The following is a 27277-nucleotide window of genomic DNA, read 5'->3' as shown; positions in this document are numbered from 1 at the left end:
GGTTTGACAACTTTTAGGAGGTTCTCTCTGTGGTGTCTTAGATCTGTCGTCCCTTCCTTCTTAAGGGGAGTTGCCAAATAGTGCTCCTGATGAGTACTGAAGGCCATTTTTATTCAGAGCATTTCTTGGATTTAGATTATTCTTAGGAGGATAAGCTGCTGTTTAAAAAGTGAAACTCTATCCTCTTTAGGGATATCCTCATCATTGGTCTCTTCCTCTGATAGAATGTAAACTCTTATAGAGAAGGAAATTGTTTCATTTTTGTCTTTGTATCCTCAGTTAGTGGTATTGACAATTTTTGCTAGGGTAAAAGTTTGAGATTTTGTAACTATGACCAGACACGTGAGCAGTCTTTTTAAAGAACTATATTTTGTGCATGAGTTTATTTTTTCTTTTCTTTTTCCCATGAATCTTAAATTTCTTAATTTAATGTGGTTTAGCTTAGTGATGAACTTTAAAATAATTTACTAGCTGAAATGTGAACTATTTTCTTGATAACTTGTTTTTTTTCCCCCTTGGATTTTGTTTATTATATGCACTTTGAGTTACATGGCATTAAGGAAGCATTTATTTTGTTGGTAAGATGGTTGTATTCAGGGCTTATGCTTAGATTTTTGTCTTAAAACATGTGTTAGTTGAAAAGTGCTTTTTATTGTTCAGATTCAACAAAAGTACTCATCTTAAAATTGTGCTTATGATGTGAGATAAAAAAGTAGTCTTAATTTCACTTTTGTGACTTGGTTTAAATCTGACTGCTAGTCTTCTGCCTAAGTAAGACTAGGTTGGTTTTAAGAATGAAATAGGAAAATGTTTCCCTCTTTCCCCCTCTTGTGAAGCTGAGGAAGTTGTTAGGATATTGCTTTACGAATATATTATTTACTTTTGGTTGACAATAAGTTTCTTGAAATTCTCATTGGGAAACTCGTCACCAAGTTTTCTTACAGAAGAATATTTCTTATGGAATTTTTAATGGGATAATAGCATATTTCCTTTGCAACTTCTGAATATTCTTTTAGCATAGGTGTTTTTAAGAACTAAGTGCTATTATATAAAATGAAAGATTTGGTTTAAATGACTTCTCAGTTGCTTTCTAACCCTAACTTTCCATGAGTAAATTATTGGGCTATGCATTTTTGGGAAGAGGTCAAAAAGTTAATTTTTTCTGTTTCTTATTCATTTGTTTTTCTAACTTTTCTTTTGTCAAAATAGGACTTTGATTCATGGTTTGATACAAATAACTGCCTTGGGGATCAAAAGCTAGTTGAACGCCTCCATATGGTAAGTAGAGAATTATTATTTTGTAATGGTTTTATGAAAAATTAACTGAAATAAAAATAGAACAGAAAATGTCTGGTGTGTTAGATGGTGTGCTAGGCTTGAAGTCAAAGAGATCTAAGTTCAAATTCTACCTCTGATGTTGAGTGACCCTGGGCAATTTACTTAACATCTGCATACCATGAAGATGTTGTAGGTTTCACAGTCAAAACTATGCTAGTCAGCAAGCTTGTGTGCCCCCCCAAAGGAATGAAGGACAGGCTTGTGACAATGTGGTAGCCATTTCCAGGAAAAATCCAAGCTAGAATCCTCAGTGTGTATACTCTCAGCCTACTAATAAGGTCAAAGGAAATTTATATGAAGACCCTCAAGTGTCCTTTTGTTGAAAGAGGACAGACTTGTAATTCTGGGTTGTTTTAATGCTAGAGTAGACACAGACATTCGGATCTGGCAGAGAGTCTTTGGGGAAAATGGAATCAGAAAGAGTAGCAGTCACTTACTATGGAAAACTAGTGCAATCCATGACCACCTCACCAACATTTGTGGGTATACCTTTGTAACAATGTTGGCATTTAGTGGATTTTATCATGATAAGGAGAAGAGACAGATAAGATATGAGAGTAATGAAGGAGATGTATGGCACAGAGTGCTGGACTGATCATAGACTTATCCTTTCCAAGCTAAACATTCAAATTCAGCAAAAGCAGCAGCTCCAAGGGAAGATGACTTCCAGAAGACTTTAATTGTCAATTGAATAGAACATTTTTTCCTTGCATGAACAGTTTGTTGCTAACCTGGAGAAAAAGCTTTACTCTAATACCTAGTTGGCAAGAGTGGAGCAGAAACAAATTTCATAATGAAAATTTCTAGAAAATTACTCTTCTTAAGAAACTTTCAAATATTTGATGTACAATAATACATTTACACATCTGGGTTAGAACACTCAAAAATATCAAGATTGATTTGTAGAAAATGGTTTGAAGAAAATTTAGAACCTGCTAAGTGAAAAACTAGATCTTCACTTTACCAGCAGGATAGTTTGTTCATTTCTAAGAAGGCAGTGTTAAAGTCCACCAAAAATAAAGTTCACGTAAAGCTTAGAGAGGTGCAGGATTCTTGGTTCAGTAAGAAGGCAGATGAAATTCAGTTTTATTCTGATAGTAACAATCCAAAATGCTATTATGATGTTTTGAAGGCTATTTATGGATCAAAGACCTCTTGGTACATTGCAACTACAATGATTAGATTAAGGACATAATCCTGAAGAGATGGACTTCATACTTCCATAGTGTTCTCAGCAGACCTTCATCAGCAATGCTGAGGTCATTGATTGTATACCTGAGACTGAAATCAGTTCCTCTGGAGATGAACTTCCGAATGAAGAAGAGGTTTTGGATACCATTAGGCTCTTCACATGGCAAAGAACCTGGTGCTGATTCTTCCAACTGAGATTTATAAGGCAAGGAAGGGGTCCACTACTCATACAAAAGCTGGCTGAAATCTGGTGAGAGTAGATTATCCCTCAGGAGTTCAAGGATGCCTCCATTGTCCTTTATTAAAGAAAAGGAAATAGTTTGTCCTAAGACAATCACAGCTGGTATGGTGGGTAGGGCATTATGGGGATGGAAGTGGATCTCCATCTCTCAGTCATTGTTGGCAGGTTCTTAACAGAGTCTTTAATAGACTGCTCCTTCACCTGGTTATTGATTATCTATCTGAGAGCCGGTGTGACTTCAGAAAGGACCAAGGAACAATTATTAGGATATTACTGCCTGACAACTTAAGGAGAAATTACAGGAGCAGAATAGAGTTCTGTACACATTGCCTGTTTATCTGATTAAGAACTTTGATATTGTCAGTTGTGAGGACTTGTGGAAGATCATGGCAAAAATTGTATGCCTGAAATTGTCATTTGTCAGTTTCTTGACGGTATACTTTACTGAGTTCTGGATGATGGGCAATCCTCTCAAGCTTTTCCAGTCACTAGTGGAGTGAAGCAAGGCTGTATGCTTGCTCCCATGGGTTTTTTTAGCATGATTTTTCAGTGATGTCAGATAAATTGTTTCTGTCTCCCTCAGCTGCTAGTTTTTTCCCTCTTATGAAATTGTTTGTTGTTCACTTACTTAAATGTGTTGAGCTTGTTTTCACAGACAACAGATAAGCTTCTCGAGGCCAGCATGGATGATTTTTGTTTTATCTTTTTGTCCCCCAGTTTAGCTCGACCTGACACATTGGAAGCACTATAAACATGCTTGTTGAATCAATGGTTGCAGGGACTGGAAGCTGCCATGTGGAAATTGGGTTAATTAGGATTGTGTAGCCTGAAGAAAGTAATTGTGGAAGAAATTTTTCGAGTATTTGAAATTTTTTTATGTAAAAGAGGGATTAGCGTACTAGGAGGACAAGGAAAATTAGGATGGTTAAAAAAGTGAATGAGTTGCCCTAATGAGGTGTGGTGATTTACAAATGAATTTTTTTTTTTTTGCAAGGCAATGGGTTTAAGTGGCTTGCCCAAGGCCACACAGCTAGGTAATTATTAAGTGTCTGAGACCAGATTTGAACTCAAGTACTCCTGACTCCAGGGTCAGTACTCTATCCACTGTGCCACCTAGCCGCCCCCAAATGAAATTTTGAAACATGATTTCAAAGTGTCTACTTATACTGTGCCTCAGACACTCACTAGCTGTGTGACCACAGGCAAGTCACTTATTTGTCTACCTCAGTTTCCTTATCTGTAAAATGAGCTAGAGAAGGAAATGGGCAAACTATTATAGTCTTTCTGTCAAGAAAATCCCAACTGTGGTCTTCTAGGTCTGGATATGACTGAGTAGCAGCTTTATCATCATAATATACACATATACACATACATATACACATACATATACATATACATATATATACTATATATATAAAACTTGTGCATATAAATAACATTTCAAATGGAACTTGTTATAGATTTTTGTACAGTACCTTGCTCAGAAGAGGTGCATTTATGTCAAATTATTTTAAAATCATTTCTCCTTACCTTTTTAGTCTTTGCTGATCTCTTATGAGAATTTATTTTTTTCTTACCAGAAATTTTTAAACTACTTTCTCATATTTAGATAATCATCATTTCACATGACACACAAAAAATAATCAAAGCTTAAATAAAAACTTTCCCTCCATGATTTTTTTTTCCATTTCAAAATTATTGTCTCATTATTAATTTTTTTCTAGGTTTTGCGTCCATTCCTCCTTCGTCGAATTAAGGCTGATGTTGAAAAAAGTTTACCTCCAAAAAAGGAAGTTAAAATTTATGTAGGTCTCAGCAAAATGCAAAGGGAATGGTAAGTGATTTGAGGCAATGTATGTCCTTCACAAATTTCTGTCTGGCTTCTCTTCCTAGGTAATGTCCTGCATGTTTACTGCAGCAGATACTGTGTACTTTTTTTTTTTAAAGTAAGAGCCGCCTACCCTATTTGCAAAGTAGTAATTCTTTCAGTGTTACTAGCTAGAAAACAGAAATATAACCATCACTCCATACAATTTCTGTTATGTCTTATTCATTTGATGACTACATGCCTATCTAAATGGTTTTTTTTTGGCAATAATCTTTAAAGGTCACATGAGAGGTGCATTTGATTGAACAGATAAAGCAAGTTTAGATTAGTAAATTTAAATGAAAAAATCAATTGTTTTCCACCAACTAGCTGGATTTGACAATTATTTAATATTCCAATGTTTCTTCTTGGCAATTAGTATGTGAGAACTGGATGTGTATTTTGTCATTATTTTTGCCTTTTTTTTTTTTTCTGGCAAGGCAAATGGGGTTAAGTGGCTTGCCCAAGGCCACAGGGCTAGATAGTCTGAGACTGGATTTGAACCCAGGTACTCCTGACTCAAAGGCCAGTGCTTTATCCACTATGCCACTTAGCCGCCCCTATTTTTATCTTTTTTTAAAGTAGTCCTTTGTTTAGAAGGTATTTATTAAACAGTAGGCATCTGTTGCATATCTCCTATGTGTCAGATACTTCATGTATAATGTGAAAATTAAGTTTAAAGAATATAGTTGAATATATGAAAGAACAAGGAGATAAAAGTTAGATTAGTGTTGATGATTTAGTTAATATTTTTGTGAAAGTGTTTGAGATTCTGGCAATCAAATATACATTATGCCAGCAAATCTTGGTAGACTATAACTGATTTCATTCCTCTGGTAATAAATTACTAAGTTTGACTCTGACATTGGCTAATTTATTATCAGAAATAAAAGATTAATTATGAATAACTGTTACAGAAATAAATGATAAACAGTGAAGAATTAGGGAGAACTGAACTATTGACAATTGTCTTTCTCCTTAGGTATACACGGATTCTAATGAAGGATATAGACATATTAAACTCTGCAGGAAAAATGGACAAAATGAGATTATTGAATATCCTAATGCAATTGAGGAAATGTTGCAATCATCCATATCTCTTTGATGGAGCTGAACCTGGGCCACCTTACACCACAGATATGCATCTGGTTACCAATAGTGGCAAAATGGTTGTACTAGACAAACTTCTTCCTAAGTTAAAAGAGCAAGGTATTAAACACAGTAAACACTTGTTTTAAAACAAAAATTTTGTAGTTATTTTTTTGGGAAGTTTTTTGAATAGTTTAATGGTAGATCTTTAAACTTTGTGAGTCTTTTATTCATCAGTATAGTTATTATAAAATGTACTCTTACCTAGTGCATTTTATGGAATTAAGGTAAACTTTTAAATGTGTATATTTTGTATGAAAGCACTAAAGCATTTTTTTGAAGGCTTGTAATATGTAGCAAATGATTCTTTTTAGTTTTTAAAGTCAATGAGGTTAAGTGAGTTGCTGAAGATCACACAGCTAGGTTATTAAGTATCTGAGGTTGGATTTGAACTCAGGTCCTCCTGACTCCATTGTGCCACCTAGCTGCCCCTGCAAATGATTCTTACTGGGAAAATTGGAGTGAGGTATGGGTTTCTCCAATGCTAATCCTTTAATTTTTTCTTGCTAGGCTCTTTTTTTTTTGATGGCAAATGAAACTTTATAATGACTATCAGATTCATTTTTTAGAGAAATCCCTGAATAGGTTATCTTTTTGGCTTTTGCGCAACTTGCATTTTTCTTTGATAAGTATCTTAAGAGTATTTCCCATCCATAGCTTATTTGGAAGTTGGTATGCATATGATTCCATTTAGATGTTGGAAGGAAATGTAACTATGTAGGAGTCTATTTTCTTTTTTTTTGCAAGGAAATGGGGTTAAGTGATTTGCCCAAGGTCATACAGCTAGGTAATAATATTAAGTGTCTAAGACTGAATTTGAGCTCAGGTCCTCCTGATTCCAGGACCTGTGCTCTATCTATTGGGCCACCTAGCTGCCCCAATCTCTTTTCTTTTTATGATAATTAGCTTTCCAGTCTCTTTATCCTTACCTTTGGTTTGCTTTCCCCTGTTAGCTATATTGCTTGAATGTTACTGAGCTGTCCATATGTGAGGAACCTTGGTTTGGTTGGGTCAGCCATTGTCCTTGGAAAGATTGGTTTATAGTCTTTGGCATAATAGACAAATGTGAGATATGGGTCAAAGACAAATTTGGATATAAAGTACCCACTGAACTTAAGAATCAACCCAAAGAAGCATTGAGGTCACCTGAGCTTTTTGTGTGTTGAATTAGGCTAGTCATTGGATGGGTGCAAGTTTCACCTGTTTAGTATTGCTTACAATATTCTAAAAATATCCTTTTTTGAGGGGAAGAAAGGGAGCCAGATCTAGAATTTTCTATCTTGTAATATAGATCAGCAATAGCTCTCCAGCAAAGTTCTAAAGAGTTGTCTGGTGTATTTAGTAGTTAAGTGACTTGTCCAGGGTCTCACAGATAGTATGTGTTCTCAGAGGCAGGCCTTAATAATTTGTAATATAAAATTCAATTAAGGATGTGCTGGATTTTACACATTCTTTTAGTTATTACATGTATGTTTAGTCTTATATTTTGAACATTATATCAGACATGTTATATTTGATGATTTTACTGCCTTTAAGAGACCGTGATTGAAATACTATAATTTTCCACAGATTCAAGAGTACTGATCTTTAGTCAGATGACAAGAGTACTAGATATTTTGGAAGATTACTGCATGTGGAGAAATTATGAATACTGTAGGTTGGATGGACAGACTCCTCATGATGAGAGACAAGTGAGTTAAATTTGATGGGGGGAAAAGAGGGAAGGGTATTATATGGCATGATTATTTTTTGACATTTATTTTATACCATTTTATACAGGACTCCATCAATGCATACAATGAACCAAACAGCTCCAAGTTTGTTTTTATGTTAAGTACACGTGCTGGTGGTCTTGGAATAAATCTTGCTACTGCTGATGTTGTGATCTTATATGATTCAGACTGGAATCCACAAGTTGATCTTCAGGCTATGGTAAAAATATATACATAGCCATTTTCCTAAAACTTAAGTAGTTGAAATGCTCCTCATAAATTTATATACTGTTAAGCGTTTTTTTTTTTTTTTGGTGGGAACTGGCATAATGGGGAGACTTATTTGATAGAGTCTCCCTGATATTACTTAAATTTATGAATTAAAGCATTGGGAGGGTGTATATTTCTGGTTACTTTTGAATTTTTTTAACACCTTTTTTAGTAGAAGTAATTTAGCATCAGTTAATAATTAACATGAGTAACAAGTCTATGAGATGAAGCTTAAAATTAAAATATAAAAGGGGATCAAATTCTTAATTGATCTTTAATAAAATTGTAAATTATTTTGGGAAATCAAAATTTTTATAGTGTGTTATCTCAAGATGTGTTTTTTTTTAGTGAAGACTGGCAACATTTATTTTAAGGAAATTATTTAGTAATGAGCTTGATTTGTTTTTTGAGAGAAAGGCAATGAAAATATCTTGCAGATATTTTCATGTCTGAAGAAGGCTCAGAACTATACATTCAAGCATTATCTGCATACATTTTCCTCAGTTTGCCAGATAACCGTGCATATTCATTTATTTCTTTAGGATCGAGCACATAGAATTGGACAAACCAAGACTGTTCGAGTATTCAGGTTTATTACTGACAATACTGTGGAGGAAAGAATAGTGGAACGTGCAGAAATGAAACTCAGGTTGGATTCAATAGTCATTCAGCAGGGTACGTATTATAAAATTAGAATTGCTAAGGACTACTTATTTTGTGGCTTAACAAGAAAGAATTGTTTTTTTTCCTGAATTTATTAGAATTGTTTCATTTTAACCATTTGTAAGTGACTTAAAGGGGCGGCTAGGTGGCGTAGTGGATAAAAGCACTGGCCCTGGAGTCAGGAGTACCTGGGTTCAAATCCAGTCTCAGACACTTAATAATAACCTAGCTGTGTGGCCTTGGGCAAGCCACTTAACCCCATTTGCCTTGCAAAAAAAAAAAACAACCTAAAAAAACAAGGAAAAAAAACGAAGTTGTATCTGTGTTCTCCTGGAGCTTGAAGTCCATGGAAGTCCATTTAGCTCCTCTGCTAACTCCTTTTATTGTCCTTCTTTCTGGGTCTCACAGCATCAGCTTCCAGCTGATCTATATTACAAGATAGAAAATTTCTAGATCTTTCTTCCCCCCTCAAAAAAGGATTTTAGAATATTGTAAGCAACACTAGGGACACTGTCCTGAGAGTCATGTCCTCTCCCCTTCCCCTGACTTTAGGACAATAGGACAGTGTTCCAGTGAATGCTCAATGAAGGAGTGGGGTCAGTCAAGTCCTCATGAAGTACGTAGTGGGTGGGAGATCCTGGAAATCCAAATTAAAAAAAAGAACATAACTGCTGCTTTTCAGGAGCTTATATTCTGGTAGGCTAATACATGTTCATAGATAAATGTGGGAAGGATAAAATTTAGACTCCTAGTGGACACAGGAGGGGCTTTGAGAGCACATGGTGCTGGAGAGCATGTCCAGGAAGAGGAAGGGTTTGTGTAAGGAGTAGAAGGCCAATTTGGCAGCTCATAGAGTGGGAGGGTGGTGTTAGTTGAAACCAGATGTTATAGAACTTGAAAAAAATTAAGTTTTTAGTTTATACTAGAAACTTTAGGAAGCTTGGTTGAGTCAGGAAATGACATGGTCTTTTTTGGCATCATTGTTACTCAAAGGATTAGAGCAGTAACAATTAGGAGTCTCTTGGAATAGTCTAGATAAGACATAGCAAGGTCAGAATTAAGATAATGGCTGTGAGTGAGTGGAGAGAAGCAGATCAAATCTGAGGGGTGAAGGTAGAAAGATTTGGTAACTAATTTCATGTTTTCAGTGAGGGGAGAGTAAGGATTCAAGTATAATGAATTTGGGGAATGGATAAATGATGATTCTTTTGATCGAATTGGGTAAGTAGGGAAGAGGGAAGAATTAGAACATCAAAGATAATGAATTCAATTTTGGGCATGCTGAATTGGAAATGTCTCCTAGATTTCCAGTTTGAATTGTCTAATAGACAGTTGGTATTAGGAATCTGAAACTCAAGGATCCTAATTCAAGAGATGGTGAGGTGGAGGATAGAATTGATAAGATTTGTATCTGATTGAATATGTAGTTGGGGCCTGGGCAGAGTGAGGGATTTAGGATAAATCCCAAGGTATCTATAGGTGACTTGGAGAATGATGCCCTCAGTTAAAATCTGAAATTGAATAGGAGTGAGTTTGAGAGAAAAGATAATTGAATTCTGTTTTAGACACGCTAATAGCATGTCTTTAAATGTTGACTGGACTGGGAAAATATATTTTTAAAAAATCCTTGTGGGATTATGCATTGTGTTTGTACATATTCATGTGGAATTGGGAAAGGGAGTTTTATAGGTTAGGGTTTGAGGTAGATCACTTTTCCTTTCTTACTACCTTGAGTGAAATCTGATCTTGGCCCCCTCTGCTATAGATGGAGGTAAGACCTCCCATTTCTGAGGTCAGTGATAGAATTACAGTTGAGGGAGCAGTTTCTTCAGTCTGAGCAGTTTCAGAGACTCTGGATTGGAATCCTAGCTCTGACACCTATGACAGACTTTAGACTTTATGTGGTAGGCACTTGGCATTTATTGTAGATTTTTGGGCAAGGGAATGGTAAAAATGAATATACTTTATTAAAGAGAATTGCATGGTTGCAAGAGATGGGAGTAAGAAAGTGAGAATGGTGAAATAGATTAATTTTTTGTGTATTTGTGATCCTTGGATTTTTAGTTTGAAATGCCCATTTAATCAGTCAAATATTAAACCCCCTCTTCATGCTCAAGGTAATATGCCAGGTATTGTATGAGATAAAAGGAAGTGCTAGACAGCAACTTAGCAGATAGGTTTAAAATCTGATTGGGCAATATGGCATCCATAATTCTCTTGAAAAATGACAGAAACTCTGCCAAATTAATGGTGGAGACAGTAGGGGCTGTCAATTTAAAGGAAGGGGAGAGATCAGTGGACTGTGAAGAAAGGTTTGAATTGGACTGGGATGGGTAGGATTATAGGTGAACTGAGTGAACAAAGAGACTTAAAGGTAGAAAAGTATGTAGATAGGAGACCAAACCTCTGAATATTAGATTTGCTTACATTTTAAAACATTTTTTAAAGCTTTATTTTCTTTTTGTCTTTGTCATATTTAAAATAGAAATTTAAATTTTATTATTTGTAGAATAATTTGATTTAGTACTGAAATGTACATGACTCAACCAGCAAGTAATTAAATCTTTATAAGATTAGCTAGTCACTGCTTCATGAAAGTAGTAGAAAACTAATTTTTGTTCAACTGAGGTGATTTTTCTTAGATTTGTTTTTTCTTTTTTTATTCTTAAAACCATGCCACATACTCTTTTCTTTAGGAAGACTTGTAGATCAAAATCTGAACAAAATTGGGAAAGATGAAATGCTACAGATGATTCGGCATGGTGCAACACATGTATTTGCCTCAAAGGAGAGTGAAATTACTGATGAAGATATTGATGGTATTTTGGAAAGAGGTGCAAAGAAGGTGAGTAATAGATTAGATGTGTTTTTCAGTATCATGAAGCTTAAAATTCAGAATTAAATATTTAACATTGGAACTTTGAAATGTATTTTATGGAGAAGTTTTTCGTATAGGAGGTACTCAAATTTTGGTTTTCTGAAGAGTTGTTGGTTTCATGTTCTCATTCGATAATGAGAAATTGGTTTGTTTCCTCACAGACTGCAGAAATGAATGAAAAACTCTCCAAGATGGGTGAAAGTTCATTGAGAAATTTCACAATGGATACAGAGTCTAGTGTGTATAACTTTGAAGGTGAAGACTACAGAGAAAAACAAAAGGTAACTTGAATTATATTTAGCTAAGTGAAGGATGTGATTCTTTTTTTTTTTAAGAAGTTTTTTTTGCAAGGTAATGGGGATAAGTGGCTTGCCCAAGGCCAGCCAGCTAGGTAATTTTTAAGTGTCTGAGACTGGATTTGAACTGGTGCACTCCTGACTCCAGGGCTGGTGTTCTATCCACTGTGCCACCTAGCTATCCCTACGTGATTCATTTTATAGAAATTTTAGAAGCATGCTTACCTGACATATGTAATCTATTGATATGGAATCCACAATATTTATTACTTATATATTTTTATTAGGTATTGAAGATCAGCTTAATAGAATTTGAATTACAGTTTGTGTTTAAAATATGCCATTAAACTTTTCTCTGTTAGATGGCATTCACAGAGTGGATCGAACCACCCAAGCGAGAAAGAAAAGCCAACTATGCTGTTGATGCGTACTTCAGGGAAGCCCTCCGAGTCAGTGAGCCCAAAGCGCCCAAGGTGAGTCCATGGATTGGGAAGTAGCTGAATTCAGACAGACTGCTACTACTAGTAGAGTACACCAATGACCATGTGCTGTTGTAACATTTTAAAATGTAGATGGATTTCTCATCAGATTTGCAGATGATAGCACAGCTGGGAGGGATAGTAATACAAGGTGTGGTAAGAATTAAAATCCAAAAGGATCTTGGCCAGCTTAGCTAGAGTATTGGGTTGAAACTAATAAGCTAAAATTTTGATGGCCTGTATATAGATTTTTAAAAAGGATCTGATCTAGAACTTTTGGTAAACTGCATCTATTAAAGAATGAGTAAGTGTAATTTGGCAGCCAGAAAACTAATTCTGAAGATGGGCACAGTTCACCTTAACTATGTGTTATTTCTTTTGCTTCAAACAAATAGGATTATAACTGTATTTAACATTCTAATCATTTTCTCCCTAATTTATAGGACATGTAAAATATTTTGGTTAATGACTACTTGTTTCATTTTGCTTGAAGGCAGTTATTGTTTGGAGGGGGAAGGGTGCATGCATTTGTATTTTAATTTTAGTCAATTTAAGAACAAAATCAACTGTAAAATAGATTTTAGGAATAAAATGTTAAATACTATCAATTCTATCTCCCCTCTTAGGCTCCTCGACCTCCAAAACAACCCAATGTTCAGGATTTCCAGTTCTTTCCTCCACGTTTATTTGAATTATTGGAAAAAGAAATTTTGTATTACAGAAAAACAATTGGATATAAGGTAATTAAATATTGATAGTTTTTTGACTGTTCTTTTTATATTCAGAAAAATGTTTATTAAGCCTCTTTTAGATATAAATGGCCTTCCAAGTAATTACTCATTCCATTTAAGACAGTGAGTAAAGAAAATTCCTGATTTTGTAACTAACTCTTTTTAGCATGGTACTTTTTTTAGCCTTTTAAGCTGAATAGATTTGATATTGAATAAGCAGAGTTGGTTACCTTCTCAAACTTGAGAATTAATTCATTAATTCATGATGGCAGTAGCAAAAGCTGGACATTTTTCAGGTACCCCGTAATCCTGACTTACCAAATGCAGCCCAGGCACAAAAAGAAGAACAGCTAAAGATTGATGAAGCAGAGCCCCTCAATGATGAAGAGCTGGAAGAAAAAGAGAAGCTGCTGACCCAGGTGGGTGTGGGAACTGGTGGTTGACTCTGGGGATTACAAGGTAAGGATTACAATCCCAGCACTCCAAGAGCCTTTTTTTGATTAGGCATGAGATGAGAAAGGTAGAGACAAAAACATGAAATAGTACTTATTGATCGAAAAATCCAAGTTGTGCCTACCATTGTATATAGCAACACGTGTTCAAAGGAGGGATTTTGGAGGGCAATCACCTTGTGTAGGGTGGCCCAGTAAAACTCAAGAATATGCAGGAGATTTTGAGTTATGTTTGAAGGCTTAGTAGGATTGAGAGAAGTTGTGCACATTCTAGGAAGGGTGGTGAAGAAACTTAATCTTTAGGAAGGACCAGCATGAAAAGCTTGTTAATTAAGAACAAAAAATAAACTACAGCAAAGATTTGACTTGAAAGTGAATTATATATTTTATCTTGTATAATGTGTATAGCTTTAAATGTGATGATGTGTAATCTACAATTGTAAAAATGAAGTATTGCCACAGAGTTGAAATGGTTTAAATTCTGTTCTTTAGATTACAACTAAATAATCAAATAATGATGCATGTTATACTTTTTTCCTTAAAAATAGTTTGCACAGATATTTCATGGTTTCCAATTTATTTTAAAACTAACATCTTAATTTCAATAGTGCCAACAAGTGTAGTGTATGATCATTTAAAAAATCTTTTAAATGATAGCTGCAGATAAGACTGAACTGACAAAAAGATGTTTTTTTCTGCAAAGAAAATACTTTGTACCTAAGCAAGTAAAATAGCAATTCCTTACCTATAAAGTAATATTATGAATTTTATTGGGAAGTTATGTTTACTTAACATTGAAAATTTCTTGAATTTAAGGGATTTACCAACTGGAATAAGAGAGACTTTAACCAGTTCATCAAAGCTAATGAGAAGTGGGGCCGTGATGATATTGAGAACATTGCTAGAGAAGTAGAAGGGAAAACGCCAGAAGAAGTCATTGAGTATTCAGGTAATTGTGTTTACTTTCTGTTGTGTTACTTTCACATATCCCTGTCCCCACAGGTGGGACCTTTTGATCATCATCTGAGTGATTGTAATTTTAAAAACATACAGTGAATGAGGTTTGTTCATATTTATAGATTTCAACATTGAAAGCTTTTTTCTTGAAAATCTGTAAGTTGTTTGCAATTGTTTGCCTGACAGGTGACATTAGTGAAGTCTTCTAGTGATGGGTGTTGGAGGAAGGACCATCCCAGATTGAACAAAAAGATGAATTTGTGGCTTTAGTATTGACTGCAATTATGACAATAACTTTGGACAAGTCACTTGGACAGCCTCCCAAACCAAATGAGGAGCCTGTCCTTAATGAAATGCTCATACATCCTTCCACATTCACCATTAAATTGATCGTTGGAGAAATGTTCCTTGTGCTTATGTTTTTAGTGAAAAAAATTTTTATTTTGCCAAGGCAATGGGATTAAGTGACTTGCCCAAGGTCACATGGCTAAGGAGTTAAGTGTTTGAGACCAGATTTGACCTCTGGTCCTCCCAACTCTATCCACTGCACCACCTAGATGCCCCTTTAGTGAAATCTTTTGATTTGCCACAGAAATATTATGAATCTGAGTTATAGTCAATGAATCTGCCTAGAATCAGGGACTCAAAAGAATTTTACAATTGTAAGAGCCCCATCTTGTTTTTACATAGATGAAGACACAGGTCTATTTAAATTATGATTTTCCAATGGACACTGAACAGGTTTCCTAATTCTCATTCTAGTACTCTTTACAACCAGTGGTATCAAATAGAAGCAGGGTCCTTTGCTACATGAGGATCCCTGAAGACTCCACGTTGCTTTAGTTTTAAGATGAATTATTGTCATGTTTTATTTTTTTATTTACTCATTCATTAAATATTTCCCAGGTACGTTTTAATCTGGTTTGTCTTGCACTTGAAAGTGTGACTTGATCACATTTTGACAACTTTACTTTTATGCCAAGCTGCTTAATTGCAACATATTTGTGAAGGCAATTTATTCCTTTCTTGAAATTTATTAAAATTTCAAGATTTTAATGTTTATTCTTGATCTGTCAGAGTGAAGGGTAAAGGCAGAATTTTAATGAAATAATATTGTCGGGGCAGCTAGGTGGTGCAGTGGATAGAGCACCGGCCCTGGAGTCAGGAGTACCTAGGTTCAAATCCAGCCTCAGACACTTAATTACCTAGCTGTGTAGCCTTGGGCAAGCCACTTAACCCCATTTGTCTTGCAAAAAAAAAAAATAATATTGTGGAATACCTATAGCTATAATTAAGGGGTTAGTGTTATTCAATTTTCACATTGGACAAAAAAATAGGAAACAACATTAATTTTTAAAAACATTAATAGTGAATAAAACTCGGGTAGCAAAAACCAATTAAGCTGCAATTCTTTTTCTTTTTAAGCTGTTTTCTGGGAACGATGCAATGAACTTCAGGACATAGAGAAGATCATGGCCCAGATTGAAAGGGGAGAAGCAAGAATACAGAGAAGAATTAGTATCAAAAAAGCACTTGATACAAAGGTATCTGGTAATTCTTTAAGCAAGAATAGTGTGTGTGATATAATAAGGTTATACATTAAATAGAAATTGCAGCTGAATTTTAGAAAATCTGATAATCTATAATGAATACATGCATATCATCTTGTTTTTGGACCAAATTCTAGCTGAAGTCAGCTTGTATTTATTATTGAGGTTGGCTTTCTAAGGGACTTAGTTTAAAATATTTGAAGCAGAATTTTCTACTGAAAATTTATTGCCTCACATACTTGGTGAGTCCTCACATACTTGGTGAGTCCTCACATACTTGGTGAGTCCTCACATACTTGGTGAGTCCTCACATACTTGGTGAGTCCTCACATACTTGGTGAGTCCTCACATACTTGGTGAGTGAAAGTTTATGCTGTTATTTGAAATCAGAATGTTAATAGCAAGTTCAAAATACAATTGTGAAGACTTGGGTAGAAAATTCCCATTTAACATGCAAGGACATCATTGATTTGACAAACATTGTGGTTTTTGAAATTGCTTTTTTGTGTCTTGCATTTTATTTAATAAAAATACTTTTGAAATCTGTCTGGAATAGATTGGGCGATACAAAGCACCTTTTCACCAACTGAGAATATCGTATGGTACTAACAAAGGAAAGAACTACACTGAGGAAGAGGACCGATTTCTCATTTGTATGCTTCACAAACTTGGATTTGATAAGGAAAATGTATATGATGAATTGCGACAGTGTATTCGAAACTCTCCTCAGTTCCGATTTGACTGGTTCCTCAAATCCAGGACAGCTATGGTGAGTGGGAAGGACCTTTCTCAGCTAAGCAGCCACCAGGCAGGCAGCAAGGAGCTGCTCATCAATAATGGGAATGATTCTGCTCTGTAGGTTCTGCTCTTGACAGGCAGGCTTTAAAGACTTTAATTTTATTTAAACTCTTTAAGAGAAGAACATTTGTCTTTTGAGACACCCTGAGAGTCATATTTTTATCAGTCTCATGATTTTCGCTTATTTGGTAAATTAAAATAATGTTCTTAGAATGTATTAACTTGGTATGAGGGGAAGTAGCATATGGATTACTCATCCAGTATTCCATGTTCTAAAATAATTGACATCCTTCTTCTACGGTGTTTGTTTCTGAGACATTGGTCTTTAGGGGAAGAGTGGCAGACCTGGGACTAGACTTGGTGTCAGGAAAGTTGGGTTCAGATGTTCTCTATGACATTTAGTTGATGTGGGCAAATCACTGGCCATTGTAAGCCTCAGTCAACTCTCTCAGACTTTAATACTAATTTTTAATGGGTCTGAAAACAAATAAATCAAGTGTCTTTGTTATCTAGAATGATAGAGAAATATGCTTTAAGTTTCCACTTTAAATGTGAATGATTATAATTATAGCTAGCACCATATATATAGCTCTTTTGTCCTCATAATAACCTTGGGAGGTAGAGAAAGTGACTTGCCCAGGAACTTGGGCTCTCAACTCCAGACTGGGCCCTCTCTTCTTTCTGGTGTCCCCTGGCTAACTTTAAAACCCTTGCTTTGTGTGTCCTGGGGGCCATTGTAAGCCTATTTAATTTGATTCTTCTCTTTATCAAAAACTAATTGTGGACTTTACCTTTAATTGCTTGAAATTGGAATTAGGGAATGGAGATCCACAGTTGATTTTCCTCTTCTGGGCCACAATCTTTAAATTGACCTTCACCCAGGCTACCTAGCACAGTGTCCAGGAGCTGAAGGGTTCTGCCAGGTGACAGGCAGGTGGTAACATTAAATACAAGGAGGGGCTGGTAGAAACTTTGTCATGTCAGCAGGGTCTTGTGGAAGGACTGCTGGCTTTGTAATCTGAGAGCATGGATGCAAATTATGCCACTATCTAATTTGATAATAGACAAATTCCTTCCCCTCCTAAGACCTCAGTTTTCTCATCTGTGAAATGAAGGGGCTATACTGGGGTATCTCTGAGGTCTTGTGTAGATTTAGTTCAAAGATCCTATGTCTCTAAATAGACTTAAATTTTAGTGAGTGACCAGACGAGAAACTGGGACAGAGGCATGAGCAATATTAACATATGAGACAGATGGGAAAGGGACTTGTTAAAGGGATTCTGCCAAAATTTGAGGGCTTCCCTTTCATAATTGTTTTTCTCATATAGAGGATAATAGGCATGGTCGACACTTGTTAGGGCCACTGTGTGGCACTATTGTATCAAAAAATTCTTTGAAAGATCTCCAGTGGGGCAATTGTTTTTAATGATAATAATTAATTTTTTTTGCTTTTGTTTTTAACAAATTATTAGCTAGTTTATGTTAAGTATTGAATTTTGGGAGCTAATAATTGTTTCCATGTAAACTGGGTTGTTGGATTTTCTAATATAGAAAAGCTTAATTTTCTTTATTTTTGGTATATGGGAACTGAAATTTACCAGATGAATATTTATTTATAACTTAGGAACTTCAGAGGAGATGTAATACATTAATTACTCTGATTGAAAGAGAAAACATGGAGTTAGAAGAAAAAGAAAAGGCAGAGAAAAAGAAACGAGGACCAAAGCCTTCGGTATGTGTATGTAAATAGTTTATCCCTCCCTTCCCACACACAGTCTTCCACCCCCACCCCCTTTGTAATGAAGAATAAAGTAGGAAAGGATTACTGAGTATGATTAACTAGCTAAATTTTATGACAACTCATTTTCCAAGAATATAATGTTTGGTATTTTCATTTGACTAGGTGGCTGAGTAATTAAAATAAACCTGTTATACTTGACGTTTATATTTGGATAACATCTTTCTCTAGAAAATTCCCAAAACTTAGCTGTTCTGCAAGGATAAAAATTTTAACTAAATTCTATTCCTAAATGTCAGACTTTTTTCATCACTATCAAATCTTTAAATTCTACAAATTAACTTGGTAGTAGGAACTTTGTGTGCATCTGATTTTTTTTTTTCTTGCCCTGTAATTAGAGATAATCTCATACCTAGTGCTAGATTTAAAATTGTCCTTGTATGCTATGCTGGTAATTGTAAAAATAAGCTTTTCTTGGTTAAAAAGTAATTTTTCTATTTGTTTTTAGGCACAGAAGCGTAAAATGGATGGAGCACCTGATGGTCGAGGAAGAAAAAAGAAGCTAAAGCTATGAATGCTTAATTGTTTTGTAATCACTAAATTTTAAAAAGTAGTTCTTTAATTTACGGGTCTTCATAAGATGTACTGTACAATGCTCAACTATTATGTCATTAAGGACATCGGGTTCATCTGTTTACTGAACTAGACACATAGTATGTAGCTACACTTTTTTAAATGCAACAGCTGTGCTGAAATTTTTTTTACCATTAACACTTGAAGTAATAAAATAGGCTTCATTTATTAATAAATGCTTCATTCGATTTATTTTTCTACTTTAGCTTTAGTTGAGAAGATTGTGAATGTTTTGTTTTTCAGCTATAGGTTTCTAAACTAAGACTTTTTTATAAAACTAGACTTGCTAAGCTAGAAGAGACTACTGCAAAGAATATAATTTGTATCTTTAGTCTCTACTTAGTTGTCAAGTTATTGTAATTGACCTTGAAATTTGGGTATCTTCCTACAATGAGTCTTATTTCAGGACTAATACATAATACATTATCCTTACTCACCATGTGGGTAGGATGAAACAAAACTTTAGACATACTAGTTAATTCTATGCACATTTTCTATATTGTGTCTCTGCTTCCCAGAGTTGCTTATTTCTAAAAACTGAAATGTGCCCTGCTGTTAGAAAGATGACCTATTTTTAGTTCTTTAGCCAAAGACAGGATTTGTCTGGTTCACCTTAAACTTGTAGAATTTTGTAAAAGAAAGCTAAATTAAAAACCAACAAAAGAAACGTGTATTGGGTAAATGTTTTTTAAAATGATATGCTATGACTACCATGATTTGGAAAGTTATCTTGGTGCCCTGTATTAGAGATTTATTAGAACCAATCAGAATTGGTCATAAACTGGTCATTCAGACTATCAAACTGGCAAATATAGTAATATAAAATAATGCAGACTTTGCAAGTTTCTAGTCCTTCATTCCCAGAGCAATTGAGAAATGTTTCACTAACATATAATATTCCTCATTTAAAAATATTCAAAGGAAAATGTGTGAGAAACAAGATTGAATTCAAGTTTATTTTCTGTTTTTTCATATACTAGAAAAAGCTAAATCCAGGAGTACCCAAAATATGGTGTCAGGATATTAGACCCAGAAGCCTTTGTGCTAAATATAATTTGTATGTTTTATATGTGCAAATTGGGTACATACACAGTTCTCCATTTTCTAGGAGAATGCAATAAATGTAGCAACATGAATAAATATAATTTTTATAATCTTAGAGTTGTCTTTTCTTTCCATTTTTAGTTACTTCTTGGTTTCATTTTTATTTTCTCAAATGTTTCTTGCTTCCCTTTGACTCACTGCCTTTTCTTCCCCCTCCCCCTTTTTTAACCCCCATTAAATTTTCTTAACTTTGTGTCTTTCAAAGCCCCAAGACTTAAGACATTGCATTTTATGACATAGCAGAATGGAAATATATTCAGTAAGGGGAGAATCCTCTGAAGCCACAATAGTTTACTATATGAGCATGATCATTTTAAATTCTAGTTTGCCCCGTCTGAGAATTTTGTACTTTGTAAGTAAGCCTCACTGGTTTATTTGATTGTTGAGTACATTTCAATCAAACTTTATAAAGAAGAGTGACACTGAAATATTTCCAAATTGTTTAATCACACACCCGGTGTCTTTTTTCCATTCTTGTCTATGATGGAAGAATAATTGATGGATGGAGGTAGGTTTATGACTGGAAGCATGACCAATGAGAGAGGGCTGGGGTGGCATGCAACTTTTAGGAGCTAGTCAGACACCTAGTCGCTATGGTAGTGTGATTAGGGAAAGCAGTCTTTTGTGGTGTTCTTTTGCTACAATGATAACAAGCAGTCCTATTGGGGAGATAAGGCTTCACTGCTTAACTAAAGTTTTTTTTCTCTAAAGACCTTTAAAGCTTATCTTGTAACATTCTTATCTCTTCTCCTTATTCTTCAACAGTTTAAAGATCTTTTCATTTTGAGTATACCCTCTTTTGGGGCAGATCAGTACATGGAAGGTCTCTTCATGGGCACTATAATAGACAATATTTGAAAATTGCTAAAGCAAAAAAATAATTCACCTGGGGGATGAGTTCTCCCACCTTAGCTGGCCTGACCTTTGAACAAAAGACAAATTGTTACCTGACCTTTAAGGTTGGACCAATTTGCTAGAACTTGCTTTAAAAATCTATTGTGACTTTCATGCCACAAAAGTGGGTTGGAGTAGCTCTTTACAATACTTAACCTTCAGAGATCCATGTTCAAATGGATGTTCCTTTCCTGTGCTGGTTGTAGCTCATCCTTTGTGAGCCTTATCCATGACTGCCCATAGCTCCTCCACAGAGGTGCACAGGCTCATAGATTGGAGCTGGAAGAAATTTTGAAGCCAGCTGGTACTATCTCATTTTTATAATTGAGAATTTTGAATATACCCAGGCTCACACAACTAGTATCTGATGCTAGATTTGAACCCAGGTCTTTCCAGGTACTAGTGCCCTAACAGTCTAAACTACCTCTAAATGGAGGCCTTCTCTTTAGCTCTTACTATAATCTTTTTGACTACTGCTCTGTCAGTTGGACTGCAGATCTTCCCTCTATATGAACTCATTCCTCTTCAAATCATATTTTTCCTGTTACCACTTAATGTCATTTGGGTGATTGTTGGAAAAATGCTATATTTTTCCAATAATGTGCCTGGCACATGTTTATTTGACCTGTGAAGAATATTTAAAGTTTGAAAATTATTTTAACATGTTAATGTTTGGAAAACTTAATTCTAGTTCTAGTAAGGTGACTTCTGAATTTTAATAATGAACATTTTCCATCCTTTGTATAACATTTATGTTGGATTCAATTGCCACTATTTTCTTTTGAAAATTTGAGAAGCTCATCTTTTGAAAGATTTTTTTCACTCCTAGAAATCAAATACTTTTTTATTCCCTTGATTTTAGGAAATTGAGTCTGTCTATAAAAAGGAGCATCTTGCACTTGGTGCCTCCCCACTTTCAAAAGAGATTTCTTTTTGCATAGAAGAATGAAATACTAAGGTGTAAAGACACATATATAAGTCTATATTGTATGTATGTCTTATCTGTGTGTTTGTGTGTGTGTGTGTGTGTGTGTGTGTATAAAAGCTATTCTAGCCATATTGGAAGAATATTATGTTTTTACAATATGTACTAAAATACTCTCATTAGCTTGACTTTCTAGTATTTATATTCTGTTACCATATACTTGTAGGTTAGTGCTTTATCTTCCCTTTAAAAGACATCCTTTGGAAGTTTCAGATCCCATGATTCTTTTTTTCTTTTTTTAGAAAATTACATATTGTTAACTTGAGCCCAAGAGAGTTGTTTGGTTCTTTTTCCTATTCCCTTCCCTCTCCCCATAACATAATATCTCAGGATCACTGACAACACTGGTCAAATAAATGCAAAAGTATCACATGCTTAATGTTTACCTGTGAGTTGCTTTACACATTTATTTTAAGCACTTCTGTTCCAACTTTGTAGACATTGAAATGGAATTCATTGTGTAAGACCACATTAAAATGATATGAGCTAGGGATAGTAGAAGCTAGGTGTTCTCACTCAGAAGGCTTCTGAAGTTGCAATGAATGCAGTGAATATGTGGTAATCTAATTTAGGGACAGCCCAGCTGGCACTGTGTGATGGACACTTGAGGCAAATATTGGAGGTACTCCTAAGGGAACCTGTTGTACTGCTATTTTTTTCTCCTTCCCTGTCTTCTTCTTACCTGCTCAAACTTTAGGCTTGATAGGTATTGCTTAAATCTCATGTTCCCTTCTAGGATAAAAAAAAGGCCTTTGACTAATATATCGATTATAAATTTTTAACGTATCCCATTAATACATTCTTTCTGCATCAGATTTTGGAGAACTGTGGCAATTGTTAATTGGTGAAATCGCATAAAACTAAAAAAAAATTAAACTTAACCCTAACAGTTGACTGTATAAAATTAAGGAAATCTTGTCAATAGATCAAAGGAACATCACCCCAATGCATCCTCTCTTCCATTAGAGTGATTTCTTTTTGCATAGAATGAAATACTGGGATGTATCAAACAAGTTCAGTTCACAGTTTCTCTAATACTAAAATACTTGAGCTGATGAAAACAGGCTCTGGATCTTAAAGTCTCGGTAGTATTGGGCCTTTTTTTTTTTTTTTTTAGGATATTGGCATTTCTTGCCAACCCTGTTGATTAGATTATCTTTTGTTTTCCTTCCACATGAAACGTACAAATTAGATTCCAGATTTCACCCTTAATCTGGTTGCCTGTTTGCAACCTCTTTCCAACTGTATATTACTCTTCCTAAGGCACTCTACATTCCAGCCTAACGGACCTATTCATTACTTTCCCCATGATGATATTCAGTCTACCATCTCAGATATCCCATCCCTCCCTCCACGAGATGACCTCCTTCCTCATTGCTCCACTTTATAGAATTCTTAGTTTCCTTCCTAGCCTAGTTAAGGTGCCAGTTCCTCTGTGAGTGAGGTCTTCCTGGTAAATCCTCTCCCATTCATTTGATGACCCTCTTCTCCCTTGAGACTGATTCAGATTTAGTTACTACATTTTGTGCATACTTGCCTAATCCTTGTCTCTTCCTCTTTCATCCTCCCAGCTGTAGGGGAGTGAGTTCTTTTTCAAAGAAGTTACTTTATTGCTACCATTGTTTTTTTTGTCTTTTGTCTTTTTAACCCTAGCACCTAGAATTTGAGGCCCTTAATGCTTCTTGAATTCCCCCAAAGGTATATATATATTTAGGCAAGTTAAACACCCATGTGTGTATGTATTTGTAGCAGTGATAATAACTAGCACTTAAACAGGACTTAAAAGTTTGCAAAGGGCTTTCTTATTGCAGTTTATCTTTACTACAACTACTTGTAGGGTAGTAGGGCCTATTTCCCCCTTCTACAGATGAGGACACTAAATTTGAGAAAGATTAAGGAACATGTCCAGGTTCAGTGCCAAAGGTAAGATTTGAAGTCAGTTCGGGACCCCCAAGTCTAGCTCTGCCCTTTGCTACCTACCTGCCAACTCCAGGATCGTTTTTAACAATGTAAAAACCAGTCTATCTCTTGCAATATATATGTGTATTCACATATGTGCACATATTGTATATACATGTATGTGTAAGGTATATATGTGTATATGTTTTTGGAGGGGTGATGGAAGTAACTAGACTAATCTTGTTGAACCAGGAACCCCAAATTATGCATGTATATTCAACATAGTTTCTGCTGCTAAGCATGAAGAGCCACTTATGGAAAACCTTCAATTTGGATGCTGAAGCCAACACTAGACCTCTGAGGAGTCATTGCTGCTGGGCTGTACAGTTACGGTTTCTCTGTTGCCTGGAATGATGGCCTTAGCTGAAGCCCAACTCTTGTGTCTCAGGAGAAATGCAGCTACTAATACAACACAGCTCAGGAGCAACAGACCTGCTGCTGCCCCTAAAACAGATCCCACTCTACTTGGCATCTTCACACCCGCTATTTCTAACCCTGGCTGCTGGTAATTTACTGGCGGCGGCAAAAACTTGTGACCAAAGATAGTCTTGGTAGAATGGGCCAGGGCCACATGCTGAATGTTGGTTCCCCTGCTTTGATCTGCCCTGATGCCCTGAGTCAGAGTGGGGGCATCTGAGTTAGTTCGTCTGCGTTTCAAGGATGGGGTCCCCGCCAGGCTACCTGCAGGGGTAGGTTTGTGTTGATAATCTAGGCTCCTCTTCTTCATGCCTTTGTTTGCATTTTCTCTTGAGTGGACAGTATAAACTGTATGGAGATACCATTCTCTCCCAGCAGCCACCTTTGAGGTTAAAGAGAAATTGGTTTTAAGCAGTGTGAAAGATGAGTAAAAGAATTGGGTGGGAGAGGGGGAGGTCTGGTGGGGCTGTGCTTTACCTGGAAGAGAGCTGCTGAGGACAGGCTGAAACCATCAGATCCTGACTGTTTCACTAAGGGAAGTGCATCCACATGGTCAGCAGCTAAATGAGCATCGAATGACACATTTTGAAACCTCTTGTCCTGTGTCTCTGGCTGAGCTCTATCCTAGAAAAGCAGGAATAATTTATGCTTATCAATCAAGGAAAGATTGACCCATCAGTTTATTTCTCAGATTAAATTATTTATGGAATCTAGACTTCCATGAGGCTCTGGTGGGGCAACAGAACCTGTATTTTGTTAGGAGCCTTGAGTTTTAATTCTGACTACTCCCTTTACTAGCTATGGAACCCCATGGCAAGTTGCAACTTTTCTAGTTTCCTCATTAGCAAAATAACAATAATAGTTTGCCACCTACCTAATGATTTTTTTTTTTTTTAGATTTTTCAAGGCAATGGGGTTAAGTGGCTTGCCCAAGGCCACACGGCTAGGTAATTATTAAATGTCTGAGGTCAGATTTGGTACTCGTGACTCCAAAGCCGGTGCTCTGTCCACTGCGCCACCTAGCCGTCCCCGCCTACCTAATAATCTTAACAGCAACTATATAGAACTTTAAGATTGCAAAGCATTTTACATATTATGTCTTTTTCCTCATGATAATTCTGTAAAATAGATGATTTTTATCTCCATTTAGCAATCATTTATTTTTGTGTCTCTCCCATTTTACCTTGTGTAGTAATGGGACACAGTGGATGGTCTTGTTAGATAGAGATGAATAATTTACATACCAGTATCTTGAATCTGTACAGGAGAGAAGGTGAGTCAACCAGGCATCCATAATCTTTGTTTTCTGGATTGTACTTGGGTATATACCCATCCACACCTGTGCACAGGAAGACTTTTTCAATGTTACAAGAGAAAGTGTCACCAAGATTCTGAACAGGGTCCACCATAACCCGACCATAGATTATGGAACCTGAGGGAGAGGAAGCAAGACTATGCTGTAATGTGGCAAATGCTTATCGTGTCATATTCTGATGACATGTTAGTGCTTCTGAATTTGGCATCTATTTTAGAAGAAAACATTCACATTTTTCTTTATTTTCATGAAAATTTTGTACTTTGGATGATGCAAACGGAATTTCCTGGGACTTTGTAAGGGCTGCTACAAAAATGGCTTTCTGAGATTGGGGTGGAACCTTTATTTATTCCAAGTCTTAAAAGTAGAATAAATTCTTATTTAGTTCATATAAATAGAACCCCATCAGAAGGAAAAGTAACAAAGTGTCTTTGAAAAGTCATTGTAGGTGGTGGTTAGGAGTTTTCTTCATTAAGGCTTCAATTTCCTTTTTTTGCTTACAATGAACTAATAGGAAGATGGGTCACTGTTGAGACTACTGATACTTTATTGCTTATGAACAGCTAGGCAGCACAGGGGATAGAGCATAAACATAAACCAGCCCCCCCCCATCCTCTACCCCTGATTTTAATTCAGCCTCAGTCACTTACTAGCCATGTGAGTCTGGGCAAATCACTTAATCTCTGATCTTTGCCTCAGTTTCCACAGCTATAAAATAGGCAGAACAATAGTACCAACCTCTCTGGATTGTTATGAGGATTAAGTGAGATATTTATAGCACATAGTAGCTGCTTAAAAAAACAAACATTTCCTCGCCTTCCTTTATATATAATGGCATTAAAAATAACCCAATACAACAATACATGCTTAATTATAGACCCAGAAGAGTCTTTACCTTCAGAAAAGGTTACATCAGATCCTTCCCCAAAGCTCAGGGAGTTATCAGATATCCAGAGCTCCTTTTTGGAGAGGAGAAACATTCGAGTGTTTAGACTAAATTCAGCTGCTACTGGATCACTGACCTTGTAGGTTGGTGGAGGGAAAAAAGAGATGTGTTTACAGAAAATCAAAGAATTATTTCCAGAATGAAACCATAATCTTCTACATAAAGCAATACAGAGGAGACCTAAATGACCCAAATCATTTCATAGCAGCATGGTTGACAAGGTTCCATTCAATAACACAATAGTAAAACTTGTGATTCATTTCCACCATGCAGTGTCCTGGTTGTGTCTTATGTTTCTTTGTATTCCCCACAGTGCCTTCAGTTCACATAATGTGTGATCAGTGAATGTTTATTGAATGAATATCCTTCATATTCTTAAGACTGCCAATATAATTTAGTTAGGAGAGATTGGGAAAACATAATGAATAAATAAATATGCATTATCTTCCTTGGAGAACAAAGTATGGTTTTATAGAGAAATATGAATTCTACTTTCTCTACATTGAATAAGCAATAAATCAACGCTGGGACTTATGATGTGCAAAGCACTGCAGATGATATAGAAATAAGGAACAACCCAGGGTAACAAAGTGGAAAGGGCATTGGACTAGTAGGAAGGAGAATGGGAGTTGTTAATCCTGGTTTTGCCAACTTTACTATTTTGGGTGACCTTGGAAAAATAACAAACTCTAAGACCATTTCCTGGCAAACTAT

General features: G+C 35.7%; 2 protein-coding genes across 2 annotated transcripts in view; one reads left to right on the top strand and one right to left on the bottom strand.

Annotated features, from left to right (window-relative positions):
* The window catches only part of SMARCA5 (SNF2 related chromatin remodeling ATPase 5), a 35606-nt gene extending 16487 nt beyond the window's left edge, over window positions 1-19119 (top strand). The window contains exons 9-24 of the mRNA XM_074229231.1: window positions 1210-1278; window positions 4495-4604; window positions 5620-5846; window positions 7356-7477; window positions 7566-7718; window positions 8311-8443; window positions 11128-11276; window positions 11471-11590; window positions 11968-12078; window positions 12711-12824; window positions 13112-13234; window positions 14084-14216; window positions 15650-15768; window positions 16331-16543; window positions 18197-18304; window positions 18819-19119. Coding sequence (XP_074085332.1) covers window positions 1210-1278; window positions 4495-4604; window positions 5620-5846; window positions 7356-7477; window positions 7566-7718; window positions 8311-8443; window positions 11128-11276; window positions 11471-11590; window positions 11968-12078; window positions 12711-12824; window positions 13112-13234; window positions 14084-14216; window positions 15650-15768; window positions 16331-16543; window positions 18197-18304; window positions 18819-18884 — 2070 coding nt within the window. The 3' untranslated portion in view covers window positions 18885-19119. The remainder of the gene's footprint in view (window positions 1-1209; window positions 1279-4494; window positions 4605-5619; window positions 5847-7355; window positions 7478-7565; window positions 7719-8310; window positions 8444-11127; window positions 11277-11470; window positions 11591-11967; window positions 12079-12710; window positions 12825-13111; window positions 13235-14083; window positions 14217-15649; window positions 15769-16330; window positions 16544-18196; window positions 18305-18818) is intronic.
* Window positions 19120-21950: 2831 nt separating this feature from the next.
* FREM3 (FRAS1 related extracellular matrix 3) overlaps window positions 21951-27277 on the bottom strand; it is a 126121-nt gene continuing 120794 nt past the window's right edge. Inside the window, exons 21-24 of the mRNA XM_074231576.1 lie at window positions 26513-26639; window positions 25547-25734; window positions 24780-24926; window positions 21951-24684 (exon numbers count right to left, since the gene is read on the bottom strand). Coding sequence (XP_074087677.1) covers window positions 24175-24684; window positions 24780-24926; window positions 25547-25734; window positions 26513-26639 — 972 coding nt within the window. The 3' untranslated portion in view covers window positions 21951-24174. The remainder of the gene's footprint in view (window positions 24685-24779; window positions 24927-25546; window positions 25735-26512; window positions 26640-27277) is intronic.

The sequence above is a fragment of the Macrotis lagotis genome, chromosome 3 (assembly GCF_037893015.1).
Source record: "Macrotis lagotis isolate mMagLag1 chromosome 3, bilby.v1.9.chrom.fasta, whole genome shotgun sequence".
In the NCBI taxonomy this organism is placed as follows: Eukaryota; Metazoa; Chordata; class Mammalia; order Peramelemorphia; family Peramelidae; genus Macrotis; species Macrotis lagotis.
This window is presented reverse-complemented; position numbering and strand designations above follow the sequence as displayed.